We start from the raw sequence: 15073 nt of genomic DNA, 5'->3' as shown, positions 1-15073 counted from the left end.
AGTAATTCCCCACCTACTAGTATCTGTAAGTGAAGTAAGTTTTTTTCTCCAGTAATATATATCATAAAATGGCATTTATTTAGTTTGAAGTACCGGTATAACTTATTTTCCAGTGACCATTTGCATAACACCAACGAACACAGAAGACAAAAGCAGTTTGGAGGTGAAGCCGCACTTGGGGACAGTTGCCATCATGATGCTCCCAAAACATTAGCTCCTGCTTAGCACATGGACAGTTGACTGTGGTGTTACATCGTCGTTTTATTCATAACTCAACTAATTTCCAGATGCCTACATGTGCTGCGTATGACTACACAAATGGATTTTCAAAGAAAATTTCTGGAATAGGTAACTTTGCACCTAAATGTATAAATATGTATGCGTGGAATGTATTTATTATGTAATGATTTAGCCTAGGTTAGAATCATATTGTTCGTGCATTAGTCTGATTAAGAGAAAGGAATAATGTATTGCTATTATTGCAATTAATTTTTATAATCACGATACCACAAAATAAAACATAGGCTTTGCATACTTAAGCATTTACGAGCGAAGCTAACCTAACTTAACCCAAATTGAAACTTTCAGTGTCGCATGTTATAGAAAAGCCAGCATTTGGTGTAGCTAGGTTTCTCTTCAACTGAATGCAATAAAAATATAAAGAATAAAGGTGAAACTTCGGTATCTCCCCACACTACACAATTCCTCAGTCTTACATCACTTAAATAATGCCCTCAACTAACTCACTAACCACGTCACATACTCGACTTAATGTCACTTAGCTATCCCCTCAATTAACCCATCTAACCCATCCCATAAATAAATTTGAATCAGGCGTCAGTTCCATGTGTGGTGTGGGGCAATATTGAAGATTGACCAGAATAAATAATCATATTACAAAAAATTGGGATATTATTTTACAGAACTAAATCATTTAAAAGTCATTAACATCATCCTTGTCATATTCACTTTATGAGTACTGTATTACCATATACAGTACTGTGGAACTACTATTAAACTGAAAACTATGATATTATTGAATAATAAATATCAGTCAAGATGAAGTAACTGAAGAAGACGATATACTTCAGTCAAAACGATCCTCCTACTATACTAGGGGCAGAAGAAATCGGCGGGTCTGGCGAACCCCTACTTGACTACCCCAACTCCTACACCCCTCACAACCTGCTTGGTGTATGGTCCTGTCCCAAATAACTTTCTCCTCCATTGATACTTTTTCGCTACAGGAAAACTTAGAAAATAAATAAAATAATAACGTAATTTGTAATAATTACAAACAGGACCTACGTTCTTTACTCAATATTATCATTATAATATTTCGCAAGTTAAGCTATTTCACAAATGTAATAAAGTGTAATGTAAACCTATATAAATCAAATATTTAGCATTACACAAATATTTTGTATTTATGTATTTTCAGAATGTTGTGTTGAAATAGTAAATACTAAATAATGTTTATGCACTATACTTACCAACTTTATAAATCACGATAAAACTAAAAATTAAAGTACAAAATATTAATGTCTGTTTACTGATTTTGGAATATGTATATTATTACAACATGAACGAGCACACTTACAAATGGCTTAGCTTAATAAAATAAATAACATAATAAGTATGACACAAAAAATCGTTTTATAAATTGGGCACTCAGCACTATTCTGATTCTATACAGTGAGTTTCAATCAGTTTTGTTTATACGTCTGTAGCCTATTATTGAAGTCCATCAACAATTCAATATAAGATGTGTTGAAACAGCAAATATTCGCTGAAAAAAAGTCGATAAAATAGTCGCCAATGACAGTTATATCTACTCAAGTTAATGTATTATTGACAAGTTATTAAATAATATTTCATTTTATGATCCTAATAATATTTTATTCCCAAACGTAATGTATTTTATCTAATTATAACTAACACTGGACTCCTAAAATTTTAGCAGTTAAGAATATGTAGTAGACTACAATATAATACTCCATTTGACAGAGATATAATTAGCATACCAATTAAGAAATTTATGTTTTCCGTGAACAATTTCTAAAAAAATTAAATTAACTTAATAATGGTCTTCAACTATCTAAGTAATGAAACAATTTTCCATTGTTAATGTCTTAAATAAACAACATCATATAACATAAAATAAAATGTTACAATAGCTAAAAAAATATATTAGTAATTTAAATGTAAAATTAGGCTCCATAGGATCATTGTTTTACTGCTATTCTTCTCCCTTTTGCACAAATTCTCTGGACCGATCGTAAAGAAGCGCCACTGGCCTTTGACAGTGACTGTCTGCATTGATGACAGGACATTTTTAATGTCCTCACAGTTCTTTCAAGGAACAGTGAAGTTGATAAATAACACCTTTAGTAAGGCTTCTGATATCAGGGCCCGATGAGACATGATAGCAATTACAGTACTCGGATGATTAGTAACTGTTTAAAAATACTATTTATAATGAGATACATTGTATTTACGAACATACTGCAGCACAGTAGTATTACAGACGAGCATTTGTCAATAACTAACATTCGAACGGAGCAACGGAAAGGTCTCTTTGTTCAGGTCATAAACCGCTAGAGAAAGTGTGGAGTGAGTTGTTTCCGTACCAAACCAAAAACCCGCCTATTAATTCTGCCTGTACTATAATAAATACAGGTATGTTATACAGTAGTTTACAGCATGAAGAAACACAAGTGAAACAATAATTTTCCTAAATAAGTTAAATAATACCGGTATTTATATTATGTATTAGTTAAATGACATTTGGCTATAAATTCTTTCATTTTAGTTTTTTCTATGCATTTCATTTTACATAGATACTAAAGAAAGAATTGCAACCAGCAATTAGTAGAAATTATTTTAAATATTTCTGAAATCTTCTACTTCATATGTTACTTCCATTTGCAAACATCAATAATAATGCAGTAACTATGGTAACATTTTAACCCTTATGAAACCTTATTTAGGGCGCCTTTTTTCATTTGAAAAATAAGGTTCTTGTCAACTTGATTATGTCCCCTACAAATGCTATAGCAAAACAATTTTAACGAAGAGCATAAAATTTTTATACGGTTAAGGGGATTCCATTTTCTCTAAACAAAACAAACATCTATACGAAATACTGGCAAAAGGAAGAGATGATATTATACATTAAGTAACCAGTTGCATTATTAACTCAAAGCAAATGGATCAACCTATCAAAGTACGAGTAATTATTGTAGGTTAGCATTTTTATTGGACCAATGATAAAATAAGGTCAAAGTGTTTTCTTTTTTTTTTAAATACCATACTGCATTTTGAAGAGCTGTCAACTTAAACAACTGGTATGTATTTATGTAGGCCTATGTAGCCTATGTGATTTATTGATGACACTTTTCCAATTTTTGCTAAAAAAAAATATGTGCTTATCGATTCTGTGTTACGAAACAAAAAAGAAACTGTGACTCCTTCAGAAAATTAGGGACATATGGAATTCCTATTATCATAAGATCTTAACATAGTCTTAGCTATTTTGCAATGTTTTGGTAGCAACAAGATGGCGTCAAGTCCATCAAAGCAGCTTCACTCTGTCCAATGATGCTTTTGTCCAGTGCTGTCAAGAAGGCCATACATTGTATGAGAACCTAGAATCTTTGAATGAACCATATGGGGGAAGAGAAAATTTTGCCTATATTGAGCAATACAGTGTATGGGTGCCTAAATTTTGTACATGGAGATCTGTACTGATCTTATATCATCTCTTAAAAAAAAAATCCATGGCACTACAGCACTTTTAAGGGCCAAGACCGACCAGCTGGCTGCTGGCCTCACGTCCATATGCCGAAACAGAGGTGGACGATCATCCAACCAGAATGGCGGTATCGTGTGATTAGCTGTTATAGCTGGTTTGTGAAACCTATCATGGCTCCCCAAGTGCATCACGATGCTGGGTGGGCACCGGTCCCATACACTGGCCAAAATATCATCATCATCATCATCATCATCATCATCATCTTCAAGGTTTAGGCCTGGTGGCCAGTTCCTTCCTCTTGGAAAGTGTCCTCCCACCTATTGCGGGGTCTTCCGACATTCCTCCTTCCTTCCGGTCTGTAGTTCAGTATTTTTTTTGGGAATCTGTCTTCATTCATCCTTAATATATGTTCTTTCCAGTTTTTCTTTTGTCTTGCTAATCTGTCGTTTAAGTTGAAAATTTCCAGTTCCGTCCTTATGTCTGTGCTGATCTGTGCCACTGATCTCAGAAATCTCATCTCTGCAGCCTCTATCCTTCTTCTTTCTGATCGAGTCAATGCCCAGCTTTCACTGCCATACATAATAACAGGGACTGCCATTACTTCATAGAATTTTAGTTGGGTCTCTTATAGTGTTTTCCGGGATAAAGTTCTTTTTATTGTACCGCACATTCTCTGGAATTTATTTATTTTGTTGTTAACATCGTTATTTTCGCAATAGGATACGTTGCAGCCCAAATAATTAAAACTACTCACCTGCTCAATTATTTTATCCTCTATTACTATTTTGGTCCTTAAATGCCTAGTCCCCAGAAAGCCCACTGCTTTAGTTTTTGTTGAGGATAACTCTTTAATAACTCTTAATAACTTATTTGTTGCTATTTGCAAACCGTCTTCTGAATTACTGAAAATCACTTGATCATCGGCAAACAAAAGAGTATCTATGCTCTCTTTGCCGACTATAAAATGTTCTGTTAAAATACTTTGCCATTCTTCAATGACTGCGTCTATATATACATTAAAAATTGCTGGTGACAATGGGCATCCCTGTTTCACTCCCTGGTTTATTGCCACCATACTATTCGTAATTCCTTCTCCATTTTCTATACTTATATATGTTTTCCTATACAGACTCTGAATCACCTTAAGTATATGTTTTGGGTATCCTTTATTTTCCATTATATTCCATAGTTTATTTATTATAACACTATCAAATGCCTTCTCATAATCTATGAATAGGATATATGTTGGCAGGTTGAATTCTCTTCTTTTTTGTATAAGTTGTTGCATTATAAATACACAGTCTGAACAAGAACGTCCCTTCCTGAATCCACATTGTTCTTCTTTCAGCAGAGCTTCATTAATTACATTTATTCTTCTCGTCACTATTTTTGCATATATCTTATAAGCTGAATTCAAAAGGTTTATTCCTCTATATTTTGTGCATTCATGTCTATTTCCTTTTTTAAAAATTGAAAATATTTTTCCCTCCAGCCATTCCTCAGGTATCCTGTATGTTTTCCAACATAAATTCATAATATCTAGAAGTCTATATTTAAATTCAAACGGTAAATACTTAAGGAGCTCTAAATTCATCCCATTTCCTCCCAGGGCTTTCCTATTTTTAGAATTTTTGAACATTTCATCTAATTCCCAGTATGTAATTAAATCTACGGTTTCAATTTCGTCGGTATATGGATCAATGTCTATTTCTGTTGCATTTGTCCAAATATCTTTATAATGTTGTAACCAATCCTCTTCTTTTATATTGTTAATAATTGCCGTATCTCTTTCTGATTTGTTTAAGTGGTTCATTATTTTGTAAGCCTTTCCTTGAGATGCATGTACGTCGCACTCTATGTTGGATATATATTTGTCCCAACTTTCTCTGTTCAATTTTCTTACTTCTTTCTTTACTATGGCACATTTCCTTTTATATTCACTTCTATCTGCAGGTGACTTTGATTGTATCCATTTCAGGTATGCTTCTTACTTATCTTTTATTGTTTTCTCTATTTCTTCATTCCATATTTTCAGTCCTTTTCTTGGTCCTTCTTTCTTTCTCTTACCCAAAACTTCATCTGCCACTTTTAAGTTGGTATTTTTTAATTCTTCCCATTCCTGATTTATATTTAAATTTACAGCTCTGTGATCCATATATTGTTTCAGTCTATCTGAGTATAATTTCCTAATACTCTCTTGTTGTAGGAGGTGTACTTTGTAGCAGCTTTTATTGGCTTGTTGAGTTTTGTTTTTCGTATTTATCCAATTTGCTTTCTCGATTATTGTTGATTTAACCATATAATGATCGGAATATATATCACATCCTCTATATGTTCTTGTATCCATTATTTGCAGAGATAGTTCCGTATTGGTGAGCACATAATCTATAATGGATTTTGTTCCTCTTGCGCTCCATGTGTATTTATGAATATTTTTATGTTTAAAAAATGTATTTGTAGTCTTCAATTCATTAAACGTAGCAAAATTAATTAAGGACTTTCCATTTTCATTTAAAACATTTTCACCATTTGTTCCTAGGATTTTACCGACTGGTTGGTTTCCCACTCGTGCACTGAAATCACCACATACCACTAAGTAATCTGTTTCATTCACCGAATTTAAGTGCTCCTGCAATAGGTCATAAAATTCTATGCTGTCTCTTTTCTTCCTTCTTCGGGTGCATATATTCCTATTATTGTCATATATTTTCTTTGAAATAGTATCCTTACCGGTAAGTTAATTATTCTATCAATTATAAAGTTGTAGCTATGAATTCTTCTTTTCCAACTTTGTTTTAATAAAATTGCAACTCCAGATGTGGCTCTTTTATTTTGTGGTAAGTTAGTCCACTATAAAACATTATATATTCACTTAAGTCTTTTGTACTCTTTAATTTCTTTTTTGTTTCTGTAGCTATTGCTATAACTATATTCATTTTCTTCAGTTCATTTTCCAATTATAATTCTTTATGTGACAGTCCCCTCACATTCCAGCTGGCAAGATTTACTCTATTCATTATTCCTAATCGTTTGTCCTTTTTCCTAGCTTTGGTTGTCATATTATTTTCCGTCTGGCTATTTCCTTAATGTTTATCAGTAATTAAATGTCCCCTGGTTGCGTTACGAGTGCCACACAGGGTAAGGTCAGTGACGGGGCTGCCATCTTAAAGCTTCTGACCCAGCTTCCCAATGTTTCAGCCCCATGGGGAGGATCGCTCCCTGCTCACCTTGGACCGTTAGAGACTTCACCCTTAATCCTGGGTAAGGGATTTTATTTCAGAGGTTTTTCTCCTAGACGAGTCGTCTTCCATGACTTACGAGTCCCATCTATCCATTGTGAGTGTTCTTCGCTTCCCCTCACCTCTTTCTGGCCAGCAGCTTACGCTCCCTGGCTCAGACATCTGGATCATCGGTTACTGAGCCCCTCTGCCACGACAAGGCGACACTCCCAGGCAAATTTCATGAGCAAATTTCTTCCCCCATGTGGATTCGAACCAGCGCGCATTCTGTAGCATGAGTCCTTGGTTATATCTCTTGCAGTTTCTAATAGGCCTATATCTTTTTTGATGTTCATGAACATAAACGGTCCAACTCTACAGTGCTGCAATCCAGAACCATTTTTTGAGAAAAGCTACACAAAAGGAGGCAGTTTTCTTTGGCTTCACTGGTTTCTGTGTGATGTATATAGTGATAAACATATGATTTTAGTTTTGCAGTCACAAATACTTTCAACATAAAAATCGTTTGATACTTACCTGTTTATTCTAATGCACTGTTGTAGGTAGACACTTCCCCACTACTTGTTACTAATTACCAATATAACATGTGAGAGATCCAGGACATATCAAGGAAATGGCCTATTTCCCCGTATTGCATCCTGAACCTCTCGAGTGTAATATTTGTAACAAGTTGAGGGACCTGCAATATTGCATACATAAGAACACACCGTACAGGTAAGTACCGGTATCAAACGGTTTTTATGTTGAAAGTATTTGTGGCTGCAGATTAAAACTACTTCTTTATCACTGTATACGTCTCACAGAAGCCAGTGAAGCAATGGGAAATATTCAAAGCAGAAAAAAAAAAGGTGGGGGGCTGTATGCTTTTGTCTGCTCTACGTCATCTGTGCTCGTTGCATAACACCACAGCACAAGTAACACACTGTGGTAGTGCGGTAACTCACTTAGATCTCTCTGAAGCAAATACAGTCATTAGGAATAATAATAAAGTGGGTCAATGTAGAGTATCCACCACCCACTGAACGAATATTTCACACTTTTATCACTGCCAATGCTACGCTATAAACCAATTTTCGGCAATTAATGTAAAAGACTGCCTAACAGATATTTGGAAAGTTTCAGAGAAAATAAACAAATTCAATCTTCTAATACAATTGTTTTTTATTTTTATGAATTAAGTAATTTGCTGGGAGACATCGTTAGATATAGACCACTCTTACACTAAACCTGGAGTAATTTAAGCTTATTAATCAGATATGATTCTACTTACCGTTTTTTATATGCTCACTTGTATGTAATTTCTATTTTATACATATTTCATTGTTATTTTCCATCTAAAGATCATTAAGAACGCTGAATATTACTTAATATCTCCTATCTTTCTTCAAATAGTGTTTATATGCCATGTTAATTGTCATTTGTTTTCATGCACATTGGGAGCAACATATAAAAAAATTATTTTCCTACACAATCCACGCTATATTCACGTTGTTTTGAAATGATTAATCGAAGACGGTTTGCTTATTGTCTATTACACGCACATTAATTGTATGTAATTTCTATTCCATACGTTTTTTTTTCTATCCCAAGATCATTAAGAATAGTGAATAATATTCATGCTTGTTTCCTGTATTTCTTAAAATATGTGGCATGTTAGTTTTTATTTGTTGTTATTTACGTAAAAATGATGCGCCAAAAAATAATAATAATTTCGTACTCACTCCATATCCCTATATTCACATTTGTTTTTCAGTGATTTATTAAAGAATGTACCGGTATTTAAAAGACTAATAATTTAGAAACATGTTACATAAATCATCCTTGTGCCAAAAGAGAATGCTCCCTGGACCAAATTATATTAAAAAATGTACCGGTATTTAAAAAAATAATTTATTAACATGTTACATAAATCATCCTTGTGCCAAAAGAAAATGCTTCCTGGACCAAATTGTCGTGTTTTGCAGTGGTCGTCAGTACTCGCTGAAATGGGTAATAATATAATATAATTATGTTGTACGTAGCAAGATCGATTATTCAATTGATAGGATATTGTATGAGGTTGTCATGACTGAGATATCTACAACAAGTTATACTAAATATGTTTAGAATTAGTGTAAAACTGCCCTATGTCTCCTATAGTGGGCGGGACATAAGTAACATTCACCATAAAGTGCAACCACAGTCTAGTATAGACAGTCACGAAGCTCAATACGTAGTAAATATGCATCCATAGATAGTTGCTAACCACTAGGATCGCTACTATCGCCTCATTACAGACAATGCGAAATAGTACCTGCACAGTCTATTGTTCCTAGTAGCCTCATAAACTCAAGCTTCGTGACTGTATATACTTGACTGTGGTGCAACATTAGGCCTACACTTACACCTATAACACTGATTTTGAAATGCTCGTTCACAAGGCCATGACTTTCAAACTTTAAGTGTGAAAATAAATAAATGATTTCCAAATAGCCTATTGCTTAACAGTGTGGCCACTTGTAGATTTTGACTTCTAACATTAAAATAGCAACATATAGACCTATATGCAATTAAAATATATCAAGTCAAGGTAGCAAATAGTAACTGTGAAATACGTACATACCTGAATAAAACTGGAAATCCAAAGTTCCGTCTATAAGAAAATACGCAACATCATTACAACATTCACTGTAGAGCAAACTTCGATCTGGAAACTCGCTAACATATAACCAGTATTCACCATCCTTCGGAAATATCTTGCTGTTTGTTTTTATAGTCAGTGATATAGTTCCCAGATGAAAAGTACGCTCACTCTTATCCAATTTTAGGCTCTTTTCAAGTTTCAAGTAAAATGCACAATCTGCTAAGAGATCCTTCAAATATTTATCAGTCACTTCTTCCTCCCGTTGTGATTTGCTACGCGGACGCTTATTGTTGGTTTTATTTTTCGTTATATGATCATTTTCCTGAAATAGAAGCCCTGAACAATGGCTGACATCAATGTTACTAACCTCACCTAACAATGGATCGTCTTTATTAGCCAAATCCCAAGTTAACTCAGACCTGCGGTCATCGCAAAGGCGTTGGGGAAGAACAGACTTTCTTTTAACCATTTTATTAAACTTGTGTTTCACGCTATCAATTCCGGTAGAAACATTGTACCTAACCAGTTTAAGCTAACCTACACAACAGCGTCTTTCTGTCATCTAGCAGATTACTGCCAATAAACTATGTAAAATATCGTCTGCACAGATTATTATTATTGCCTCGTGGCAACGCCAAAAGACAACAGCGCCTAATCGAATTCACTGCTAAATGAATTCGTAAACCAGTTGAACACAAAAATTAATAGATTTAAAACTATTATCCCAACATCTATACTGCTCTCTTGTTGTTATTATGTAGCTTATTTACAGATGTCCATGATTGACTAATATCTTCTGTTATTTATCTATGTTCTGACCAGAGTGGCCAGATTGTTGTTAGGTGAAGTCGCCGTATTGACGCGCTACTATAGCCCAATGTCGCCAATCCCTGAATTTTCATATGATCGCAGGCATTACAATTAATAATACCGTAGATCATATCCTAAAGTCGCGACGCTCTTATTATTCCCGGCGTGACTCCTCATCTTTGCTTACGTCTTAGGAAGTGAAGGCTCTATAAAGTCTAGGTAGGTAGTAACGTTCGCCATTTTTGTTCTTTCGTTGCCGAGCTACCATACGAGGAACCTATTTGTCACACCGTTAAACATTATCATGTCGTAGCTCCTATGCTAATAAATCAAACACACTGTAATTCAGCAAATAATTGAGCGGCAAATAACGTCTTCGTGTGCTTTCTGCGAACTCCAACGAAAGACCCAAAATGGCGGGCGATTATATTAAGTATTTATCGAGCCTTAAGAAATGAATAACGTCTTCCTCAGCGAATCACAAGACGCACACGTTTAATGGCATAGATAAATGTAGCCGACCTGCATCGCGATTGGCTGCCGGAAATTAGAGCGACGGGACTATATATCATATATACACAGATTACTCGGCCTTATAGGTTTTAACGGTAACAACTTTTGTCAGGTTTACTATGCTGCCATCTAGTTATTACAAAACGGCACGGTCACACGTCGCTACTTTTGCTGTGCAACTTTCGTACTGCACCTGCAAAAGTTGCGTGTCGTGTTCACACGTAAGCCAAAAGTAGCGCGTTGCACGCTACTTTTCGTGCTGCGCAACCCGATGCTGCAAAAGTTACAATTGGACGTTGCGAGTCTGTTCACACAAAAGGCGCTACCAAAGTCTAATATATACAGTCACGAAGCTCAATAATTACTAACTATGCAAACATAGATAGTTGCTCACCAAGAGGATCGCTACTATCGTCTCATCACAGACCCTTTCCCCAGCAGACGATAAAATGTATTGTACTTTCGATATCGTATTCTTTTGAAAAAGTTAACACCTTCCTTCCACTATTGAAATGTGAAATACATAAGGTTTATATATTATTTTCATAAAGTATATATTAAACTTTATAAACTCACCTTCCTGGATCTTTCGGAAGAAGGATAACTCTGACCTCTTTTTCTTACAATATTTATAGTACCACAAACCAAGTCCCCACACTGCCAGATGCGCAGAAGGTATGACTGGACCCAAATTGAAGCGATCGCTCGCCGCCATAAAAACAAACTAAGATTTATTACTATATAACATAAAAACAACCAAACATGAGCCTAAGAGTAACAAGGATAAAGACAAATATAAATAGTAAAACGTAATTACCTGCATTCTTGTGGTATAACATCAAATAATCAAAAATATTAATCCTGCAACTGTCAGTCAATAATCTTCGTCGACTTTGTGACTTGGGTGTATTTCTATTTACATAATTCATCATATCCGTAGGATGGGCTTCCTGAAATATATTTCAATAACCGAGTGAGAACATTAACTTAATCTTGCACATTGTGTGCATCTTGCGGTCGTGAAAAATAGCGGACGAAAAGTAATGCTGATAGAACGCAACCGCAAAAGACACTAAGATTTATTACTATACCATAAAAAACAACCAAATATAAGCTAAAAGAGTAACAAGGATAAAAACAAATATAAACAGTGAAACGTAATCACCTGCATTCCTATAGTAGTCTACAACAGCAAATAATTGAAGAAACTGGAACTGTCAGTCAGTAATCGTCATCTTTGTGAACAACAAATATTAAGCACTTATGCTAAAACTGTCAATTAAAAATTCTTCTCTCCGTTATTAGGCCTATACATATTTACACAATTCATCAAATCTGTACCGATGGAGTTCCTGAAATATTTAATTAATCGAGTTAGGACATTAACTTAATCTTGCACACTGTGTGCATTTTGCTTAGGCCTAATAATAAATATTTCAATAAACAAGGAAATGCATCAACTGTTATTATTAAATCGAATATGTGCAAGAATTTCAAAATATTGTAACTAGGCCATATCTAGATAGTATGAAAATACTTAACTAGATTTATTTTGCACTCACCTATTGATTCATAAATAAAATTGATTTAGAGAGATGTTGTCTAACTATCTTCTTGTGCAAAGCAATACTGGTGGTGAATTGATGGTATAAATTTATCGCGTTTAACAGGAGATAACCATTAACTGAGAAGCTCAGGCTTTTGCAATGGAAACCTAAAAAGAAAGTTTGCGCTTACTGCTATAAAACATTCTCTTCTATTAACACAATAAATATGTACTAATGTTCTCAGTCATTTTACAATATCCTAATATAATATATGTAACTAACTTACTTGTGAAAAGATATTTTCGAATCCTTCTTACGTCGATTCGTACAGTTGTATGCGGCACAACTATGAACCATAATTCCACTTACGTAATTTATATAGGAGTACGATAAAACTAAATACACTATTTGTACAGTTGTATGCAGCACAAGAGCACACGATGGTTCCACTTATAACAAAGAAAATAGATAATTTGTATAAACAAAAGCCGCCCTAAATAAGGGTTCGATAGATCGGCCTACTCTTCAATTCATGAAGGATAATAAGTAAACAAAACAATTTTGTGACACTTGGAAAGAAAAAGAAAAAAACATTAAGATAAGAAAACGTAGGAAATCATTTACAATAAAAATTTTGTTGGGTACAAATGATTACTAATTATAGCTAAGGATGATTTTAATACGTGAGATCCTATGGCATCAATCGTTGCATCAGAAATTTTATATTGTTTAAGTTGATTTAAAGTTTCACGTGGGATCGTGCCACGGGCACCGAACATGAGCCCAAAAACTGTCCAATGTGTAAAAGACTATATAAACACTATTTGTATAGACACAATAGTAGGCCTACACTGTGATTTCACGTATATCACAGGAGAACGATTCATTTACAGTAAACTATATAAACACTATATACACACACTATTGATTAAATTAATACGCACTTACTTCTAACATATTCAATAATACTGAATAACCTTCTATGTTATTTCAAATTAGGCGGAATTGTGATGTAAACATATTGTAATCACATGGCACTCACCCTCAAGATGGAGATGCGCGAAAGTGTTAAATTTTTGGTCTAGGAACAGCGCTCGTAGTGAGTCTAGGTTATACTATAAAACGTCTTTGACACAAACGTCTCCTTGTCCCATATTATTATTCAAATTATTGCATTTTAGCCATTTACAGTTATTACAACCGATAACGAAAATTTCACAATTTACACAACTTTTCACAACAAAGCGAAATACGGCACAGTCAATGCCTTTTCGATCTAGACCAGGCCGTAATGTATGTTCGGGTTTTCCATTTCTGTGTATGGAGCTCAGTGAGATATTATATTATAACTTTATTGCGTATCATTGCTAAGCTTTATTTAGTGTAATGTGTCTATAAGTTCCGTTTACTTTTTGTTGCATCATATGTTGCAGAAATAATTACAAAACTGTGTTATTTTAATGTGAAGAGAATTTTACATGTTAACATAATCTGTTCGCATCAACATTTTAAGTTTAGAATGGAAGCTAGTTTGAGGTTCAATAAAAACGAATTTATATTGTGATTTTAATTTACCATATCTACCTTCCTTAATTGTAGACAGAAAATTTACCATACCACTCCTATGAAATTATTGTACGTACCACCGCCGTCTGGATCCCTTCGCCTAGCGTCTCGTTGTTAACCGCCTGCTCTATGCTATAGTTTAACATGGAACCCGCCGTACTACGGCCGACTTGATGTCCCTTCGCTTTTTTGTATACGGCCTAGACAATAGTAATGTTTCCTTGAAATTGGATAATTTCTCAATTCCACCACGAGGCGCTGTCTGCCAAGCTCTGGTGTCCACAGAAGAAATACTCAATATGAATTAAAATAAATGATTATAGAGTAATAATAACACTTATAAATAATAAATAAGAAAATAATAATAAGTGTTATTATGTTTAGTTCTGTTAATTATGGTAAAAGCGTGAGTTTAAAAGCAGGGAAGATAACACATAGTAACCTTTTCAGTTTAAGTAACATGATGACAGAGGCGTAATTTTGTAGTTCATTCGCTGAGTAGCACCCCTAGCCTAAACTGCGATGTTTCTAAATAATCACTTAGGGTGAATATTTACCATAACTTGTACTAAGTTTTATAATTTCACTCACTGCACTGGTACATTCCACTTGATATTGCATATTCAAGAATCATAGCTTCAAAATTTGCGACTCAGTGCATTATAAGCCACATTCTTCGAAGGAACAAGCTTTTCAGTTAAAGCTGCTGCAATGTTATCTCGAAGTGGCCTAACAAATTTCACAGTAATGATATCAGCAAGTCGTTTTTGGTCGTCTTCGTCACAAATTGGGCATTGCAAGAGAAGGCATCTACACAGTAACGGCTAAATTTCCGAACACAAATTTTCTAATATATTCTTGTTTGGTATGAATGGTACTGCCCGTTCAACAAAATGATGAATGACTGATAACACTGAAACAAAGGTAGGTTTCGGATATCGCAGAGCTCCTAAATCTTGATTTGCATTAAGACTCATCCATCAATGGAGAGCTATTAGTGTTTTCAGCTATACAATCTAAG

General features: G+C 34.5%; 1 protein-coding gene across 4 annotated transcripts in view; it reads right to left on the bottom strand.

The window, feature by feature from the left end:
- LOC138701460 (E3 ubiquitin-protein ligase SHPRH) overlaps positions 1 to 10403 on the bottom strand; it is a 444559-nt gene extending 434156 nt beyond the window's left edge. For 2 of the 4 annotated variants that reach the window (XM_069828345.1, XM_069828347.1), the window contains exon 1: positions 9596 to 10401. In XM_069828345.1, the coding sequence (XP_069684446.1) occupies positions 9596 to 10085 (490 nt within the window). In that variant the 5' untranslated portion in view covers positions 10086 to 10401. Of the gene's footprint in view, positions 1 to 9595 lie in introns of all 4 variants that reach the window. The other 2 variants (XM_069828349.1, XM_069828346.1) reach the window with 2 other exon arrangements.
- Between the last annotated feature and the right edge of the window lie 4670 nt (positions 10404 to 15073).

Source organism: Periplaneta americana, chromosome 6, assembly GCF_040183065.1.
Source record: "Periplaneta americana isolate PAMFEO1 chromosome 6, P.americana_PAMFEO1_priV1, whole genome shotgun sequence".
In the NCBI taxonomy this organism is placed as follows: Eukaryota; Metazoa; Arthropoda; class Insecta; order Blattodea; family Blattidae; genus Periplaneta; species Periplaneta americana.
This window is presented reverse-complemented; position numbering and strand designations above follow the sequence as displayed.